The sequence below is a fragment of the Salmo salar genome, chromosome ssa01 (assembly GCF_905237065.1).
Source record: "Salmo salar chromosome ssa01, Ssal_v3.1, whole genome shotgun sequence".
Taxonomy (NCBI): Eukaryota; Metazoa; Chordata; class Actinopteri; order Salmoniformes; family Salmonidae; genus Salmo; species Salmo salar.
The window spans coordinates 164,750,805-164,771,684 of NC_059442.1; the positions used below are offsets into that span (position 1 = coordinate 164,750,805).

The 20,880-nt window shown below is 42.5% G+C and overlaps 1 protein-coding gene across 1 annotated transcript in view; it reads left to right on the forward strand.

The window, feature by feature from the left end:
* The window catches only part of pam (peptidylglycine alpha-amidating monooxygenase), a 178,904-nt gene that overhangs the window by 27,856 nt on the left and 130,168 nt on the right, over positions 1-20,880 (forward strand). Inside the window, 3 exon segments of the mRNA XM_014145629.2 lie at positions 2,043-2,750; positions 3,523-3,646; positions 8,062-8,119. Coding sequence (XP_014001104.2) covers positions 2,656-2,750; positions 3,523-3,646; positions 8,062-8,119 — 277 coding nt within the window. The 5' untranslated portion in view covers positions 2,043-2,655.

Below are 20,880 nucleotides of genomic sequence, written 5' to 3' on the forward strand. Positions count from 1 at the left end.
AAGGTATGGTATTGTATAGTAAGGTATGGTATAGTAAGGTATGGTATAGTAAGGTATGGTATTGTATAGTAAGGTATGGTATTGTATGGTATGGTATTGTATGCTATGGTATAGTAAGGTAAGGTATGGTATTGTATAGTAAGGTATGGTATTGTATAGTAAGGTATGGTATAGTAAGGTATTGTATAGTAAGGTATGGTATTGTATAGTAAGGTATGGTATTGTATGGTATTGTATGGTATGGTATAGTAAGGTAAGGTATGGTATGGTATAGTATGGTATTGTATGGTATGGTATGGTATGGTATTGTATAGTATGGTATTGTATGGTATGGTAAGGTATGGTATTGTATAGTATGGTATTGTATGGTATGGTATGGTATAGTAAGGTATGGTATGTTATGGTATAGTAAGGTAAGGTATGGTATTGTATAGTATGGTATAGTATGGTATTGTATGGTATGGTATTGTATAGTATTGTATAGTATGGTATTGTATGGTATGGTAAGGTATGGTATTGTATAGTATGGTATTGTATGGTATGGTATTGTATGGTATGGTATTGTATGGTATGGTAAGGTATGGTATTGTATAGTATGGTATGGTATAGTAAGGTATGGTATGTTATTGTATAGTAAGGTAAGGTATGGTATTGTATAGTATGGTATAGTAAGGTATGGTATGGTATAGTAAGGTATGGTATGGTATAGTAAGGTAAGGTATGGTATTGTATAGTAAGGTAAGGTATGGTATGGTATTGTATAGTAAGGTATGGTATTGTATTGTATGGTATGGTATAGTATAGTATAGTATAGTAAGGTATGGTATAGTATGGTATTGTATGGTATGGTATGGTATAGTAAGGTATGGTATAGTAAGGTATGGTATTGTATAGTAAGGTATGGTATTGTATAGTAAGGTATGGTATTGTATGGTAAGGTATGGTATTGTATAGTAAGGTATGGTATTGTAAGGTATGGTATTGTATAGTATTGTATGGTATGGTATGGTATAGTAAGGTATGGTATAGTAAGGTATGGTATTGTATAGTAAGGTATTGTATTGTAAGGTATAGTAAGGTATGGTATTGTATAGTATGGTATTGTATGGTATGGTATGGTATAGTAAGGTAAGGTATGGTATTGTATAGTAAGGTATTGTATTGTAAGGTATGGTATGGTATAGTAAGGTATGGTATTGTAAGGTATAGTAAGGTATGGTATGGTATAGTAAGGTATGGTATTGTATAGTATGGTATTGTATAGTAAGGTATGGTATGGTATAGTATGGTATGGTATGGTATGGTAAGGTAAGGTATGGTATTGTATAGTAAGGTATTGTATTGTAAGGTATGGTATTGTATAGTAAGGTATGGTATATTATGGTATGGTATAGTAAGGTATGGTATGCTATAGTAAGGTATGGTATTGTATAATAAGGTATTGTAAGGTATGGTATTGTATAGTAAGGTATGGTATTGTATTGTAAGGTATGGTTTAGGTCTCTTTGACAGTGTTTTCTATACTAGCTGTCTGCTCCTGCTGGTGACCAACTGGATCTCCTTAATAAGGGTGTGAATCCCCCGGGGAAATCTGATTGGATTACTGCGGCTTCTCCTTCTCTCCCCTCTATCCCTCCGCTTTCACATCCCGGACAAGCACACAGAATAGAGTAAATAGAAGCGGCAACCATCCGCGGATTCAGCACAGTAACAGCACTGCAGAGTGTGTACACTGTCATCTATATTTAATGAAATTTTAAAGGCAAGGAGAGATGGCATGTGATTCCCAACCAACCGTTACCCCCCCCCCAACTCAAACCCCCTTAGCTTCTCAGTCATCTTAAGGGATGGGCACTAACGCTAACAACTAGCATTTCCGTGTTGCCTCTTATGATAATGGGAGTATATTAAAGAACCCGCTGGAGCATTAGCTTGCGGGGGGGTAGCGGTTTGCGCTAGCAGGCAGACAGGCACAGTCAGTGGCATGTTAGTCATCTAGTCACCCCCCCTCTTGTTGAGCACGTCTGCTTCTATTTTTACAGGTTGTGACTGGAGACCGACGCTGCGCTCTCCTCGCCTCTTCCCTCCATCTACTCTGATCTACTCTTCCTTTCATCTCATCTCTCTGTCACCTCTGAACATCAGCCGCTCTTCACATTTACTCGCCTCTTCTCTCACTGGATAACTTTGGGTGCTAAGAGGAGAGTGGAAAGGTGCCGCGTTACAGCCACTTGTGCCAGACGAGAAGACCGAAGAGAAGAGGAGTAGAGAGGAAAGGGGGAGGGAGTGCTCAGTTCACTCGGAAAGGCAGAGAAAATACAAAGGAACACCTAGCCCTAGTGGCCTGGAGCCTGGAGAAGAGGAGCGGTACGCACAACCACAGACACAACCTCCTCCTACTCCTTCAGTCCCCAGCGTGTGAACTGCCAACAGGAACAACCCTTCCATCTGGCTCTTCCATCTGTCTTAACCCTGATCCAGGACCTGCTACTGTTTGTTTGGTTACTTCCTCTCTCTCGCTCAGCGTCAGTGAGGCTCCACAGCTGATCCCAGACACAGCACTGTGACGCTCTGCTCAGCGCCCAGTCTTCTACAGTTAACCCGGCAGGCTAGAAGCAGGAATAGGGAGCGCTTGACAAGAGGCTAGAGTCAGAGATGGGAGTCCTTGTTTGTGGCGTGGTGGTGCTGACGCTCATCTGTCAAAGCCATAGCCTGGACGGTGCCACAAACCCCCTGCACAGGTTTAAAAGGTAAGGGGATGGACAGTGCTGATTTATTTGGAGGGGTTTTGAAATGCAATTGAAAGGGAAAGGCAGATTTAGTGGGGTCATGTGAGGGGTGCGAACAGATGTCGTTTGGAGATCTCGACTGTTCTTTGATTGTGTTCTCCTAGAGTTGATGTATTATATGTTTTTTTATTAAGTTGAAATAGCTCAGTGTACTTATGAAATAAATAGATTTGATAAGTTTAATGCAGTTCTAAATCAATGTTTTGTAAGTTAGTCTTTTTTTGATCGATGATGATTTCATGCACTTACATTTTTTGTTGTTGTTTATTATACAATTATATAGCATTTAAAACATGTTTGCAGTAGGAAATTAGCCTGCTGTAGGTACAAGGTACTGGAAGTCGGATGTGTTTGTCCCATGTTTGAATGGCTACATGATGAACAAACAAATGACGCAGGAGGTGGCTAAAGCATCAAAAGACATGGTGACCACACAAATAGCCTTTTGGGTAGATTAGTATCAGTCAATTGCAGATTGGCCTATAAGTAATTCTATAAACAATTGTATCTTCATTTAACCTACTTTTCTGGAGGTGTTCTCTCCGTTTCCCTCTTGAGTCTTAGGTGTTTGTATGTGAAGTACGCTCATTATCTTCCAAACTTCCAATCTCGTCATAGGAGTTCCTCAACTCATCAGGCTGTTAGCTTCTCTCATTAGCAATCGTTTTCTCCCAGGTTGTTTTGTCGCTTTCCACTAACAACCTCTTCTCTCACTGTTGTCCCCATCGGACAGGTATCAGGAAAGTGCCTCTTCGGAGCCTAACGACTGCACAACCAGGACGAGACAACCCATGGTCCTGTCCAAATCAGGCAACTTTTCCCTGGATGTCCGCATGCCGGGGGTATCCCCCACGGTGGTGAGTCCCCATGTTTCTGACAGTCAAAACAACCCTGTGGAAAACTCAAACCAACCCAGTGTCTGTCAGATTTAGTTTTTTCCCCCGCTCAATGGTTTGATGGTTCAGTTTTACGTTTATTTACATATGTTTTCAAAGAACACTATCTACACTAGTCTACATAGCCTGTTAGGCTATTCAACCATTTCTGAAAATCAGTGATCATTCTCCATGATGCAAAATTAGTCTGACTAGCATTTAGGTCTCTAATGTCAAAGAGATTTTATCGAGACTTCGATCGGCGAATAAAGGTTAGACAATGACTAATATATTAATATTCATAGACTTGACAGACATCTCCTTCCTACGTGCAGAAAAACGTGCCGCTTTGCTTGGTTCATATCAGGAAGGTATGTTGATGATGGCCGTACAATGTTTCTAACCCTCTCAGCGTGTTGCTCTACATGATTTCCTCATGGGGTTGTGTCAGGGGCCAGTCCTCCTGCCGTGTTTGTTTGGCCCGTATTGATCCTACAGTAATGCAGTCATTAAAGTTGACTCTCTGTTGCAGACAAGAGCTAATTGGCTCCTCAGCCTCCGGTCTTTTCCCTGCTGCTGCAATGTGCAGAGAAAACCACAGAGGGGAAGATCTCTGGTTTATCACTACCCCCCCCCTTTCGCTCGCTCTCTGTCGCGCTCTCTGTCGCGCTCTCTGTCGCGCTCTCTGTCGCGCTCTCTGTCGCGCTCTCTGTCGCGCTCTCTGTCGAGCTCTCTGTCGCGCTCTCTCTCGAGCTCTCTCTCGCGCTCTCTCTCTTTTCTCCAAAAGCCAAGCCTGTGTTTAGGCTAGTGAGAAACAGTTAGAGTTCAGTTTTTTACATGATGGCGGAACTGTTGTCATCGGGCTCCGGGCTTTGCGTCTTCTTGGGACTGTTTTGGTTGTGTATGTGAGAGTTGAGGGAAGGAGGGGAGGGTGAGCTATTATTATTCTCAGTGCAGGTCTGTGTGAGTCATCCGCCAATGATTCATCCATGGCAAGTGTTGGCTGATAACTGTGAATGCTGAAGGGGGATTACTGGCTTGTAGAACATCTCAGAGAAGACAAACCTTAAACTCTCTTAACTTAGTGGTCAGCTCGTACTGTTGTACTATTGATCAATCGCAGGGGTGGGCAAACTTTTTGGCTCAAGGGCCACATTGGAATTTTGAAATTCAACGGAAGGCTGCACAGATTTTTTTGGGACCTATGCGTTTGTGAAAATCAACTTGCAGGCCAGAAAAAGGTCCATTATCATTTTTGGATATGTTTTTATATAGTTTTAAATGTTCAAGAGTGACTGGAGTGTTGTTTTTTCCCCAAAATAATCCCCCCCAAAATAAATAAATATATAATATAGTGTGTAATTTTTTAGGGAAACCTCTCGGGTCCCGGTTTGAATGGGTTTGCAGGCCAGATCAGACCCGCGTGTTGTATTTTGCCTACCCCTGATCTATAAGGAGGTGCCCTTTCTCTGGCCCATCAGATAGCATTGAGCCAGTTCACTGGCTGTTCATCAGATGGTATTGAGCCAGTTCACTGGTTGTTCATCAGATGGCATTGAGCCAGTTTGAGCCAGTTCACTGGTTCTTCGGCAGGTAGCCTAGTGGTTAGAGCATTGGGCCGGTAACCGGTGCTGGATCGAATCCCAGTGCTGGCAAGGTAAAAATCTGTTGTTCTGCCCCTGAGCAAGGCAGTTAACCCACTGTTCCCCGGGCGCCGAAGACGTGGATGTCGATTAAGGCAGCCCCCAGCACCTCTGATTCAGAGGGGTTGGGTTAAATGCAGAAGACACATTTCAGTTGAATACATTCAGTTGGACAACCCATTTCCCCCCCTTTCCTTTCATCAGATAGCATTGAGCCAGTTCACTGGCTGTTCATCAGATAGCATTGAGCCAGTTCACTGGCTGTTCATCAGATAGCATTGAGCCAGTTCACTGGCTGTTCATCAGATAGCATTGAGCCAGTTCACTGATTGTTCATCAGATAGCATTGAGCCAGTTCACTGGCTGTTCATCAGATAGCATTGAGCCAGTTCACTGGCTGTTCATCAGATAGCATTGAGCCAGTTCACTGGCTGTTCATCAGATAGCATTGAGCCAGTTCACTGGCTGTTCATCAGATAGCATTGAGCCAGTGTTTGTTCACTTTCTCTGAAGCTTCTTTTGTCAACATCTTATCTGTACCCTTTTCACAATGTTGTGTGGATCTGAGCTGTACTGTGTTGGTTCAGATGGTTTCATTCTCTTATTGCAGCAACTATGGTGGATGTGTAACGAGACCAGCCCAGTACAGCATGGTTTGGCTTGGTTCATTAGTGTGAAATGGGAATTTGAGATCGACCAGTAATCAAATTGAAATATTTGGCTATGGTTTTTTATCATGAATCTGGTCTTCGAAAATCGGTTCTATTTTGTTCTAATAGGCCCACATCAAGTTGGCATTCTTTTATTTATTTATTTATTATATATATTTTTTTAACGCCTTTTTCTCCCCGATTTCATGGTATCCAATTGGCAGTTACTGTCTTGTCTCATCGCTGAGACTCCCGTACGGACTCGGGAGAGGCGAAGGTCGAGAGCTGTGCGTCCTCCGAAACACAACCCTACCAAGCCGCACTGCTTCTTGACACAATGCCCACTTAACCTGGAAGCCAGCCACACCAATGTGTCGGAGGAAACACCGTAAACCTGCCGACCATGTCAGCGTGTACTGTGCCCGGCCCTCCACAGGAATCGCTAGTGCACAATGGGACAAGAACATCCCTGCCGGCCAAACCTCCCCTAACCCGGACGACGCTGGGCCAATTGTGCGCCGCCCCATGGGTCTCCCGGTCGCGGCCGGCTGCGACCGAGCCTGGACTCGAACCCAGAATCTCTAGTGGCACAGCTAACACTGTGATGCAGTGCCTTAGACCACTGCACCACTTGGGAGGCCCCAAGTTGTCATTCTGCCAGAATTTGTCTGGAGAATTCTCAACTGATGAGACACCATTTTGAAAGAAAGCCAGCTGTGCCAAGAAAGAAACATGCACGCTGACCTTTTACAATAACTCTGAGTTAGATACAGCCATCACAGCGAGAGAGAGAGAGAGAGAAGGGAATTCAGTCCCCTGGAATTGATTTAATCATTTGACCGTGTTGCTGCAGCAGGAGAATAGAAGCCCAATAGAAGCCCAATAGAATGATAAATGACAGCCGAAAGCCATCAGCTATAACTAAGCAATTGCACCATTTCCCTGGAAATGACTTCCTGTCATGTTTATTACAAATATGTCACTTAAACGACCTGTTCCCAGGGAACTACGGCTGCCATTTTCTTCCTCTCTCCTCCATTCAACGCCCACTAGTTGTTGTTTAAGCAACGACAACGAACGTTACAGTACATGTAGGCTAGGCTGCTGGAGACCTGAGGAATAAAGAGAAAGATGATACAAATGAGAGGAGAGTTATCTTCAGTCACTGTAGACGTGTTTTAACTCGGCCTCAGATGAAGAGGTCACTCTTCAGGAGAGAGAGAGACGCTCCAGGGTTGGACACAGAGCTCTGTGTCATGTCTTTTGTCTTGATGAAGTGCTATTGTCTTCACTCCCCGCAGGAAATATAGTTCTCCCCGTTTTACGCGAGGTCGGCGTCAGGGTGATTTAAGAGTCATGTTCACTCGTATATTAAACTGCCCGACTTCAATCGAGCGAGGACTTCACTTTTGCTTCAGTATCTGCACTCGATAATCCGCCTAATATCTGAGGACTCTCTTTGAATTTTAGAGAATCTGTCATGGTGAAACAATGTTTAGGATCTTGAATCTTGATTAGAAGCTGTGTGTGTGTGTGTGTGTGTGTGTATATATGTATATATATATATATATATATCTATATATATGAACATATTCTTATTTACAATGACGGCCTACCCCGGCCAAACGCTAACCCGGATGACTCTGTGCCAATTGTGCGCCGCCCTATTGGACTCCCAATCACGGGCCGGTTGTGATACAGCCTGGAATCGAACCAGGGTCTGTAGTGACGCCTCTAGCACTGAGACCCAGTGCCTTAGACTGCTACGCCACTCGGGAGACCGATACAAACAATATTGGTTGTTATTGATGGATTATAAACAAGCAGAATAATACATTTACAATTTTATTTACTTGTAAGACTTTATATTTCAACACTTTATTTAATTGAACACTATTTATTTGTACCACTATTCATTTTAAACACTATTCATTTTAAACACTATTCATTTTAAACACTGTTCATTTTAAACACTTTAGTTATTTTAAACAGTATTCATTTTAAAATGATTTAACATGTTTTTTTAACCCTAACTTTATGGATCTTTTTTGCTCTGTAACTAAGTGAAGCATTTGTTCTCACACTGTGTCCTGTGTCGTTTCAGTCTGACACCTATTTGTGCGTGGCCGTTCCAGTACCGACAACCAGGGATGCCTATATCGGTGAGTATTCTTTACCCAAATCTTAAAGGAATCTGGTTACACAGTTTTGGTCCAATGTAAGTGATTTGTTAAATGTCAAAAGCAAATGAAATATAGTAAAAAAAAAAAAAAAAATAATAATATATATATATTTATATTGTATTGTCACACACCGGATAGGTGCAGTGAAATATGTTGTTTGCAAATTCCAATGTTCCTCAGTCTAGGTCTCGGGAATCAAACCAGCGATACGATTTAAGGAGCTCACCCAAAATCCATTCTCAAACTCTCTAGCATATATTTCCTAGGATATTTACTTTTCGTCCCCCATTTTTCGACCCACTGGCAAGAACCACTTTTCTATGATATATACCCCCCCCCCCCCTTCCTGTTGTTATGGGCAACCGTCCTCTCATAAGCACCAATTTATTTTGTCTTTGACCAAGTGGCAGGGTGAATGAAATCCCGTAACGCCACAGTGACCCTTAATCCCGCTGGCCTATCCCAGTGTGTTGTCTATGAGCCTGGGTTTATGGGAAGGCGGGAGTTAGCCCTGCAGACACTGTTTGACCAGCTTAGGTTTCCCAACAAGATTACTTCCCATCCCAGATTCTCAGCCAACCACATTCCACTCCCATCACTGGCATGTAACAATAAAGAGAACTCTCTGTCTTCAATCCTGTTAAATCATATTTGACCGGAGCATGCACGGACACACACACACACACACACACACACACACACACACACACACACACACACACACTCGCAAAAAGTATAAAGAAAAATGAATGTTTTAAGCCTTGCCAATACATTGATATTCAAATGATTATTACATTGTGAGAATAATTAGGACGTTTCCTGACTAAATAGATTGGATGCATAATGATTTTTCTATAGCTGGCACACATAATATAGCCATGAATAGCGGTATCATTAATCTCACTATCGCTGGTTTTATAATGAGAAAGTGATAAAAAAAAAAACGGGTTCCTTTTTTTTTTTTAAATAGATGTATTTGTATGGAAAGCCAAGTTGAAGCCAACATTCATGTTTTGTCATCATAATAACCACACATGATTTTTACCCCAACAGAGTAGCGCAACACCCTTCAATTGAAGCGGCGGGAAACAAATGAAAGTGGCCACATCTCTCACAAAAAAAACGGATAAGAAATTAATTCACAGATCATTATAAGGGAGCAGGAGAACTTATAAATTGGCTACAATAATTACAAAAACTTTTCAAACACCCAATTGAGGAAATGTCTGATTTTCAAGTTAGGCCTATTCCAGTACTTTAATTTCGGAGCTCCAAATTCAAGTTCAAATAGGCTACTTCAGAAACTGCAGGTCTAACATGAAAAAACTAAATATATTTGTCATGTTATTTAATTACCAGATCATATCGTGTTAATTATATCCAGAATAATTAATAGAAGAGCGTTGGGTGTTGTTCTGTAGTCTATCTTATACAATTGCACACAGTAGACTGTGTCCAATCCCAGGCACAAAAACATATGAAAACATGAATTTATTACCTTGATGCTTTCTCTTAAATCTAACGAGACCCTGCTGTAAATCAAGCAGACAACAACAGATGATGTTCTGCGATGCATACAAAGCCCACCCCCGCCCTCCGTTCGGCAAAATCCGACCACGACGCAATACGCTGACTCGGAGAGTGAATTTATAAGGAAGTGCATTGTAGGAGATGTACCCACTGTGACTATTAAAACCTACCCTAACCAGAAACGGTGGATGATGGCGACATTCGTGTAAAACTGAAAGCGTGAACCACCGCAATTAACCATGGAAAGGTGACTGGGAATATGGCTGAATATAAACAGTGTAGTTATTCCCTCCGCAAGGCAATCAAACAAGCGAAATGCTGGTACAGGGACAAAGTGGGGTCACAATTCAATGGCTCAGACCCGAGGCGTATGTGGCAGGGTCTACAGGAAATCACAGACTACAAAAAGAAAACCAGCCACGTCACGAACACCGACGTCACGCTTCCAGACAAACTAAACACCTTCTTTGTGCGCTTTGAGGATAATACAGTGCCGTCTAGGCCAGATAGCCGCGTCCTCAGAGCATGTGTAGACCAGCTATCTGGTGTGTTTACGGACATATTCAATCACTCCCTATCCCAGTGTGCTGTCCCCACATGCTTCAAGATGTCCACCATGGTTCCTGTACCCAAGAAGGCAAAGATAACTGAACTAAATGACTACCGCTCCGTAGCACTCACTTCTGTCATCATGAAGGGCTTTGAGAGACTAGTCAAGGATCATATCACCTCCACCTTACCGGACACCCTAGACCCACTTCAGTTTGTATACCGCCCCAACAGGTCCACAGACGATGCAATCGCCATCACACTGCCCTATCCCATCTGGACAAGAGGAATACCTATGTAAGAATGTTCATTGACTACAGCTCAGCATGCAACACCATAGTACCCTCCAAGGTTATCATTAAGCTTGAGGCCCTGGGTCTCAACCCCGCCGTGTGCAATTGGGTCCTGGACTTTCTGACGGGCCGCCCCCAGGTGGTGAAGGTAGGAAACATCATCTCCACCTCGCTGACCCTCAACACTGGGGCCCCACAAGGGTGCGTGCTCAGCCCCCTCCTGTACTCCCTGTTCACCCATGACTGTGTGGCCCTGCACGCCTCCAACTCAATCATCAAGTTTGCAGACGACACAACAGTAGTGGGCTTGATTACCAACAACGACGAGACAGCCTACAGGGAGGAGGTGAGGGCACTCGAAGTGTGATGTCAGGAAAACAACCTCTCACTCAACGTCAACAAAACAAAGGAGATGATTGTGGACTTCAGGAAACAGCAGAGGGAGCAGCCCCCTATCCACATCAAAGGGACAGCAGTGGAGAAGGTGGAAAGTTTTAAGTTCCTCGGCATACACATCACTGACAAACTGAAATGGTCCATCCACACAGACAGTGTGGTGAAGAAGGCGCAACCTCAGGAGGCTGAAGAAATTTGGCTTGTCACCTAAAACCCTCACAAACTTTTACAGATGCACAATTGAGAGCATCATGTCGGGCTGTATCACCGCCTGGTACGGCAACTGCATCGCCCTCAACTGCAAGGCTCTCCAGAGGGTGGTGCAGTCTGCACAACGCATCACCGGCGGCAAACTACCTGTCCTCCAGGACACCAAAGCACCTGATGTCACAGGAAGCCAAAAAAGATAATCAAAGACAATAACCACCCGAGCCACTGCCTGTTCACACCTCTATCATCCTGAATGCGAGGTCCAGTACAGGTGCATCAAAGCTGGGACCGAGAGACTGAAAAACAGCTTATATCTCAAGGCCATCTGACTGCTAAACAGAAATCACTAACTCAGAGAGGCCGCTGCTTACATTGAGACCCAATCACTGGACAATCACTGGACAAATGGATCACTAGTCACTTTAAACAATGCCACTTTAAATAATGCCGCTTTAATAATGTGTACATATCTTACATTACTCATATCATAGGTATATACTGTATTTTATATAATCTACTGCACTTTGCCTGTGCCGCTCGGCCATCGCTCATCCATATATTTATATGTAAATATTCTCATTCACCCATTTAGATTTGTGTTTATTAGGTAGTTGTTGGGAAACTGTTAGATTACTTGTTAGATATTACTGCTCTGTCGGGACCAGAAGCACAAGCATTTCGCTACACTCGCATTAACATCTGCTAACCATGTGTATGTGACAAATAAAATGTATTTGATCAACATCAATTGGCTAAGGATGTTAGATCCAATGCAACTGTCTACACCAGCGTAACGAATGAGACACCGAAATATTCTGGAAATTCCTTTTTTTCCGGCACTTTGGATCAGATGATGTGTGAAAATATCACGTCGTAACCAATCAGCTGGACACTAAATGCGCATCAAGTATTATGCATAATTATTGAAGATCCACGTTAATGACAGTATTGATTTGGGTTTTAATTATCAATTTAAGGTGACTCTTTCGGTTGGAAGCATTCAGTTTGTGTGCCCATGAAAACCGTTTCCCCTATGTAACATAAGGAGACAGGAAATGTTGCGTATTTACACTGCATTTCTGATATATCTACACAAAAAAGCTGTCCGGCAGCTAGATCCAGGATTCTTACACGGTTAAAGTTCAATGTCTAATTTAACTGACTAATGCTTAAAATATGATATAAAGACAACTTATACTGCTCTCAATGGAAGGACAGAAAAGTCATGTTTTATGTCAAACATTTTGGACAAATCCATCATGACACCAACCATGATAAAGATTTAAACAGGTTCTAAATCAAACTCACCCAGGGGTGGCAGATCATTCCACCATGACTATAGATAACTGAGTAACCTCTGGTAGCAGATCATTCCACCATGACTATAGATAACTGAGTAACCTCTGGTAGCAGAGCATTCCACCATGACATGACTCTATAGATAACTGAGTAACCTCTGGTAGCAGAGCATTCCACCATGACTCTATAGATAACTGAGGAACCTCTGGTAGTAGAGCATTCCACCATGACATGACTCTATACATAACTGAGTAACCTCTGGTAGCAGATCATTCCACCATGACTCTATAGATAACTGAGGAACCTCTGGTAGCAGATCATTCCACCATGACATGACTCTATAGATAACTGAGTAACCTCTGGTAGCAGATCATTCCAGCATGACATGACTCTATAGATAACTGAGTAACCTCTGATAGCAGATCATTCCACCATGACTCTATAGATAACTGAGTAACCTCTGGTAGCAGATCATTCCACCATGACTCTATAGATAACTGAGGAACCTCTGGTAGCAGATCATTCCACCATGACTCTATAGATAACTGAGTAACCTCTGGTAGAAGAGCATTCCACCATGACTCTATAGATAACTGAGGAACTTCTGGTAGCAGAGCATTCCACCATGACTCTATAGATAACTGAGTAACCTCTGGTAGCAAATCATTCCACCATGACTCTATAGATAACTGAGTAACCTCTGGTAGCAGAGCATTCCACCATGACTCTATAGATAACTGAGTAACCTCTAGTAGCAGAGCATTCCACCATAACTCTATAGATAACTGAGTAACATCTGGTAGCAGATCATTCCACCATGACTCTATAGATAACTGAGTAACCTCTGGTAGCAGATCATTCCACCATGACTCTATAGATAACTGAGTAACATCTGGTAGCAGATCATTCCACCATGACTCTATAGATAACTGAGTAACCTCTGGTAGCAGATCATTCCACCATGACTCTATAGATAACTGAGTAACCTCTGGTAGCAGATCATTCAACCATGACATGACTCTATAGATAACTGAGTAACCTCTGGTAGCAGATCATTCCACCATGACATGACTCTATAGATAACTGAGGAACCTCTGGTAGCAGATCATTCCACCATGACTCTATAGATAACTGAGTAACCTCTGGTAGCAGAGCATTCCACCATGACTCTATAGATAACTGAGTAACCTCTGGTAGCAGAGCATTCCACCATGACATGACTCTATAGATAACTGAGTAACCTCTGGTAACAGATCATTCCACCATGACTCTATAGATAACTGAGTAACCTCTGGTAGCAGATCATTCCACCATGACATGACTCTATAGATAACTGAGTAACCTCTGGTAGCAGATCATTCCACCATGACATGACTCTATAGATAACTGAGTAACCTCTGGTAGCAGGTCATTCCACCATGACATGACTCTATAGATAACTGAGTAACCTCTGGTAGCAGATCATTCCACCATGACATGACTCTATAGATAACTGAGTAACCTCTGGTAGCAGATCATTCCACCATGACTCTATAGATAACCGAGTAACCTCTGGTAGTAGAGCATTCCACCATGACTCTATAGATAACTGAGGAACCTCTGGTAGCAGATCATTCCACCATGACTCTATAGATAACTGAGGAACCTCTGGTAGCAAATCATTCCACCATGACTCTATAGATAACTGAGTAACCTCTGGTAGCAGATCATTCCACAATGACATGACTCTATAGATAACTGAGTAACCTCTGGTAGCAGATCATTCCACCATGACTCTATAGATAACTGAGTAACCTCTGGTAGCAGATCATTCCACCATGACTCTATAGATAACTGAGTAACCTCTGGTAGCAGATCATTCCACCATGACTCTATAGATAACTGAGTAACCTCTGGTAGCAGATCATTCCACCATGACATGACTCTATAGATAACTGAGTAAACTCTGGTAGCAGAGCATTCCACCATGACATGACTCTATAGATAACTGAGTAACCTCTGGTAGCAGATCATTCCACCATGACATGACTCTATAGATAACTGAGGAACCTCTGGTAGCAGAGCATTCCAGCATGACTCTATAGATAACTGAGTAACCTCTGGTAGCAGATCATTCCACCATGACATGACTCTATAGATAACTGAGTAACTTCTCGTAGCAGATCATTCCACCATGACTCTATAGATAACTGAGGAACCTCTGGTAGCAGATCATTCCACCATGACTCTATAGATAACTGAGTAACCTCTGGTAGCAGAGCATTCCACCATGACTCTATAGATAACTGAGTAACCTCTGGTAGTAGATCATTCCACCATGACATGACTCTATAGATAACTGAGGAACCTCTGGTAACAGATCATTCCACCATGACTCTATAGATACCTGAGTAACCTCTGGTAGCAGATCATTCCACCATGACTCTATAGATAACTGAGTAACCTCTGGTAGCAGATCATTCCACCATAACTCTATAGATAACTGAGTAACATCTGGTAGCAGATCATTCCACCATGACTCTATAGATAACTGAGTAACCTCTGGTAGCAGATCATTCCACCATGACTCTATAGATAACTGAGTAACATCTGGTAGCAGATCATTCCACCATGACTCTATAGATAACTGAGTAACCTCTGGTAGCAGATCATTCCACCATGACTCTATAGATAACTGAGTAACCTCTGGTAGCAGATCATTCAACCATGACATGACTCTATAGATAACTGAGTAACCTCTGGTAGCAGAGCATTCCACCATGACATGACTCTATAGATAACTGAGTAACCTCTGGTAGCAGATCATTCCACCATGACATGACTCTATAGATTACTGAGTAACCTCTGGTAGCAGATCATTCCACCATGACATGACTCTATAGATAACTGAGTAACCTCTGGTAGCAGATCATTCCACCATGACATGACTCTATAGATAACTGAGTAACCTCTGGTAGCAGATCATTCCACCATGACTCTATAGATAACTGAGTAACCTCTGGTAGCAGATCATTCCACCATGACTCTATAGATAACTGAGTAACCTCTGGTAGCAGATCATTCCAACATGACTATAGATAACTGAGTAACCTCTGGTAGCAGATCATTCAACCATGACATGACTCTATAGATAACTGAGTAACCTCTGGTAGCAGAGCATTCCACCATGACATGACTCTATAGATAACTGAGTAACCTCTGGTAGCAGATCATTCCACCATGACATGACTCTATAGATAACTGAGTAACCTCTGGTAGCAGATCATTCCACCATGACTATAGATAACTGAGTAACCTCTGGTAGTAGAGCATTCCACCATGACTCTATAGATAACTGAGGAACCTCTGGTAGCAGATCATTCCACCATGACTCTATAGATAACTGAGTAACCTCTGGTAACAGAGCATTCCACCATGACTCTATAGATAACTGAGTAACCTCTGGTAGTAGATCATTCCACCATGACATGACTCTATAGATAACTGAGGAACCTCTGGTAGCAGATCATTCCACCATGACTCTATAGATAACTGAGTAACCTCTGGTAGCAGAGCATTCCACCATGACTCTATAGATAACTGAGGAACCTCTGGTAGCAGATCATTCCACCATGACATGACTCTATAGATAACTGAGTAACCTCTGGTAGCAGATCATTCCACCATGACTCCATAGATAACTGAGTAACCTCTGGTAGCAGATCATTCCACCATGACTCTATAGATAACCGAGTAACCTCTGGTAGTAGAGCATTCCACCATGACTCTATAGATAACTGAGTAACCTCTGGTAGCACATCATTCCACCATGACTCTATAGATAACTGAGTAACCTCTGGTAGCACATCATTCCACCATGACTCTATAGATAACTGAGTAACCTCTGGTAGCAGATCATTCCACCATGACTCTATAGATAACTGAGTAACCTCTGGTAGTAGAGCATTCCACCATGACATGACTCTATAGATAACTGAGTAACCTCTGGTAGCAGAGCATTCCACCATGACATGACTCTATAGATAACTGAGTAACCTCTGGTAGCAGATCATTCCACCATGACATGACTCTATAGATAACTGAGGAACCTCTGGTAGCAGAGCATTCCAGCATGACTCTATAGATAACTGAGTAACCTCTGGTAGGAGATCATTCCACCATGACATGACTCTATAGATAACTGAGTTTCTTCTCGTAGCAGATCATTCCACCATGACTCTATAGATAACTGAGTAACCTCTGGTAGCAGATCATTCCACCATGACTCTATAGATAACTGAGGAACCTCTGGTAACAGATCATTCCACCATGACTCTATAGATAACTGAGTAACCTCTGGTAGCAGAGCATTCCACCATGACTCTATAGATAACTGAGTAACCTCTGGTAGGAGATCATTCCACCATGACATGACTCTATAGATAACTGAGTTTCTTCTCGTAGCAGATCATTCCACCATGACTCTATAGATAACTGAGTAACCTCTGGTAGCAGATCATTCCACCATGACTCTATAGATAACTGAGGAACCTCTGGTAGCAGAGCATTCCACCATGACTCTATAGATAACTGAGTAACCTCTGGTAGCAGATCATTCCACCATGACTCTATAGATAACTGAGTAACCTCTGGTAGCAGATCATTCAACCATGACATGACTCTATAGATAACTGAGTAACCTCTGGTAGCAGAGCATTCCACCATGACATGACTCTATAGATAACTGAGTAACCTCTGGTAGCAGATCATTCCACCATGACATGACTCTATAGATAACTGAGGAACCTCTGGTAGCAGAGCATTCCACCATGACTCTATAGATAACTGAGTAACCTCTGGTAGCAGATCATTCCACCATGAGTCTATAGATAACTGAGGAACCTCTGGTAGCAGATCATTCCACCATGACTCTATAGATAACTGAGTAACCTCTGGTAGCAGATCATTCCACCATGACTCTATAGATAACTGAGTAACCTCTGGTAACAGATCATTCCACCATGACTCTATAGATAACTGAGGAACCTCTGGTAGCAGAGCATTCCACCATGACTCTATAGATAACTGAGTAACCTCTGGTAGCAGATCATTCCACCATGACTCTATAGATAACTGAGTAACCTCTGGTAACAGATCATTCCACCATGACTCTATAGATAACTGAGTAACCTCTGGAAGCAGATCATTCCACCATGACATGACTCTATAGATAACTGAGTAACCTCTGGTAGCAGAGCATTCCACCATGACATGACTCTATAGATAACTGAGTAACCTCTGGTAGCAGGTCATTCCACCATGACATGACTCTATAGATAACTGAGTAACCTCTGGTAGCAGATCATTCCACCATGACTCTATAGATAACCGAGTAACCTCTGGTAGTAGAGCATTCCACCATGACTCTATAGATAACTGAGTAACCTCTGGTAGCAGATCATTCAACCATGACATGACTCTATAGATAACTGAGTAACCTCTGGTAGCAGAGCATTCCACCATGACATGACTCTATAGATAACTGAGTAACCTCTGGTAGCAGATCATTCCACCATGACATGACTCTATAGATTACTGAGTAACCTCTGGTAGCAGATCATTCCACCATGACATGACTCTATAGATAACTGAGTAACCTCTGGTAGCAGATCATTCCACCATGACATGACTCTATAGATAACTGAGTAACCTCTGGTAGCAGATCATTCCACCATGACTCTATAGATAACTGAGTAACCTCTGGTAGCAGATCATTCCACCATGACTCTATAGATAACTGAGTAACCTCTGGTAGCAGATCATTCCACCATAACTCTATAGATAACTGAGTAACATCTGGTAGCAGATCATTCCACCATGACATGACTCTATAGATAACTGAGTAACCTCTGGTAGCAGATCATTCCACCATGACTATAGATAACTGAGTAACCTCTGGTAGCAGATCATTCAACCATGACATGACTCTATAGATAACTGAGTAACCTCTGGTAGCAGATCATTCCACCATGACTCCATAGATAACTGAGTAACCTCTGGTAGCAGATCATTCCACCATGACTCTATAGATAACCGAGTAACCTCTGGTAGTAGAGCATTCCACCATGACTCTATAGATAACTGAGTAACCTCTGGTAGCACATCATTCCACCATGACTCTATAGATAACTGAGTAACCTCTGGTAGCACATCATTCCACCATGACTCTATAGATAACTGAGTAACCTCTGGTAGCAGATCATTCCACCATGACTCTATAGATAACTGAGTAACCTCTGGTAGTAGAGCATTCCACCATGACATGACTCTATAGATAACTGAGTAACCTCTGGTAGCAGAGCATTCCACCATGACATGACTCTATAGATAACTGAGTAACCTCTGGTAGCAGATCATTCCACCATGACATGACTCTATAGATAACTGAGGAACCTCTGGTAGCAGAGCATTCCAGCATGACTCTATAGATAACTGAGTAACCTCTGGTAGGAGATCATTCCACCATGACATGACTCTATAGATAACTGAGTTTCTTCTCGTAGCAGATCATTCCACCATGACTCTATAGATAACTGAGTAACCTCTGGTAGCAGATCATTCCACCATGACTCTATAGATAACTGAGGAACCTCTGGTAACAGATCATTCCACCATGACTCTATAGATAACTGAGTAACCTCTGGTAGCAGAGCATTCCACCATGACTCTATAGATAACTGAGTAACCTCTGGTAGGAGATCATTCCACCATGACATGACTCTATAGATAACTGAGTTTCTTCTCGTAGCAGATCATTCCACCATGACTCTATAGATAACTGAGTAACCTCTGGTAGCAGATCATTCCACCATGACTCTATAGATAACTGAGGAACCTCTGGTAGCAGAGCATTCCACCATGACTCTATAGATAACTGAGTAACCTCTGGTAGCAGATCATTCCACCATGACTCTATAGATAACTGAGTAACCTCTGGTAGCAGATCATTCAACCATGACATGACTCTATAGATAACTGAGTAACCTCTGGTAGCAGAGCATTCCACCATGACATGACTCTATAGATAACTGAGTAACCTCTGGTAGCAGATCATTCCACCATGACATGACTCTATAGATAACTGAGTAACCTCTGGTAGCAGATCATTCCACCATGACTATAGATAACTGAGTAACCTCTGGTAGTAGAGCATTCCACCATGACTCTATAGATAACTGAGGAACCTCTGGTAACAGATCATTCCACCATGACTCTATAGATAACTGAGTAACCTCTGGTAGCAGATCATTCCACCATGACATGACTCTATAGATAACTGAGTAACCTCTGGTAGCAGATCATTCCACCATGACATGACTCTATAGATAACTGAGGAACCTCTGGTAGCAGAGCATTCCACCATGACTCTATAGATAACTGAGTAACCTCTGGTAGCAGATCATTCCACCATGAGTCTATAGATAACTGAGGAACCTCTGGTAGCAGATCATTCCACCATGACTCTATAGATAACTGAGTAACCTCTGGTAGCAGATCATTCCACCATGACTCTATAGATAACTGAGTAACCTCTGGTAACAGATCATTCCACCATGACTCTATAGATAACTGAGGAACCTCTGGTAGCAGAGCATTCCACCATGACTCTATAGATAACTGAGTAACCTCTGGTAGCAGATCATTCCACCATGACTCTATAGATAACTGAGTAACCTCTGGTAACAGATCATTCCACCATGACTCTATAGATAACTGAGTAACCTCTGGAAGCAGATCATTCCACCATGACATGACTCTATAGATAACTGAGTAACCTCTGGTAGCAGAGCATTCCACCATGACATGACTCTATAGATAACTGAGTAACCTCTGGTAGCAGGTCATTCCACCATGACATGACTCTATAGATAACTGAGTAACCTCTGGTAGCAGATCATTCCACCATGACTCTATAGATAACCGAGTAACCTCTGGTAGTAGAGCATTCCACCATGACTCTATAGATAACTGAGTAACCTCTGGTAGCAGATCATTCAACCATGACATGACTCTATAGATAACTGAGTAACCTCTGGTAGCAGAGCATTCCACCATGACATGACTCTATAGATAACTGAGTAACCTCTGGTAGCAGATCATTCCACCATGACATGACTCTATAGATTACTGAGTAACCTCTGGTAGCAGATCATTCCACCATGACATGACTCTATAGATAACTGAGTAACCTCTGGTAGCAGATCATTCCACCATGACATGACTCTATAGATAACTGAGTAACCTCTGGTAGCAGATCATTCCACCATGACTCTATAGATAACTGAGTAACCTCTGGTAGCAGATCATTCCACCATGACTCTATAGATAACTGAGTAACCTCTGGTAGCAGATCATTCCACCATAACTCTATAGATAACTGAGTAACATCTGGTAGCAGATCATTCCACCATGACATGACTCTAT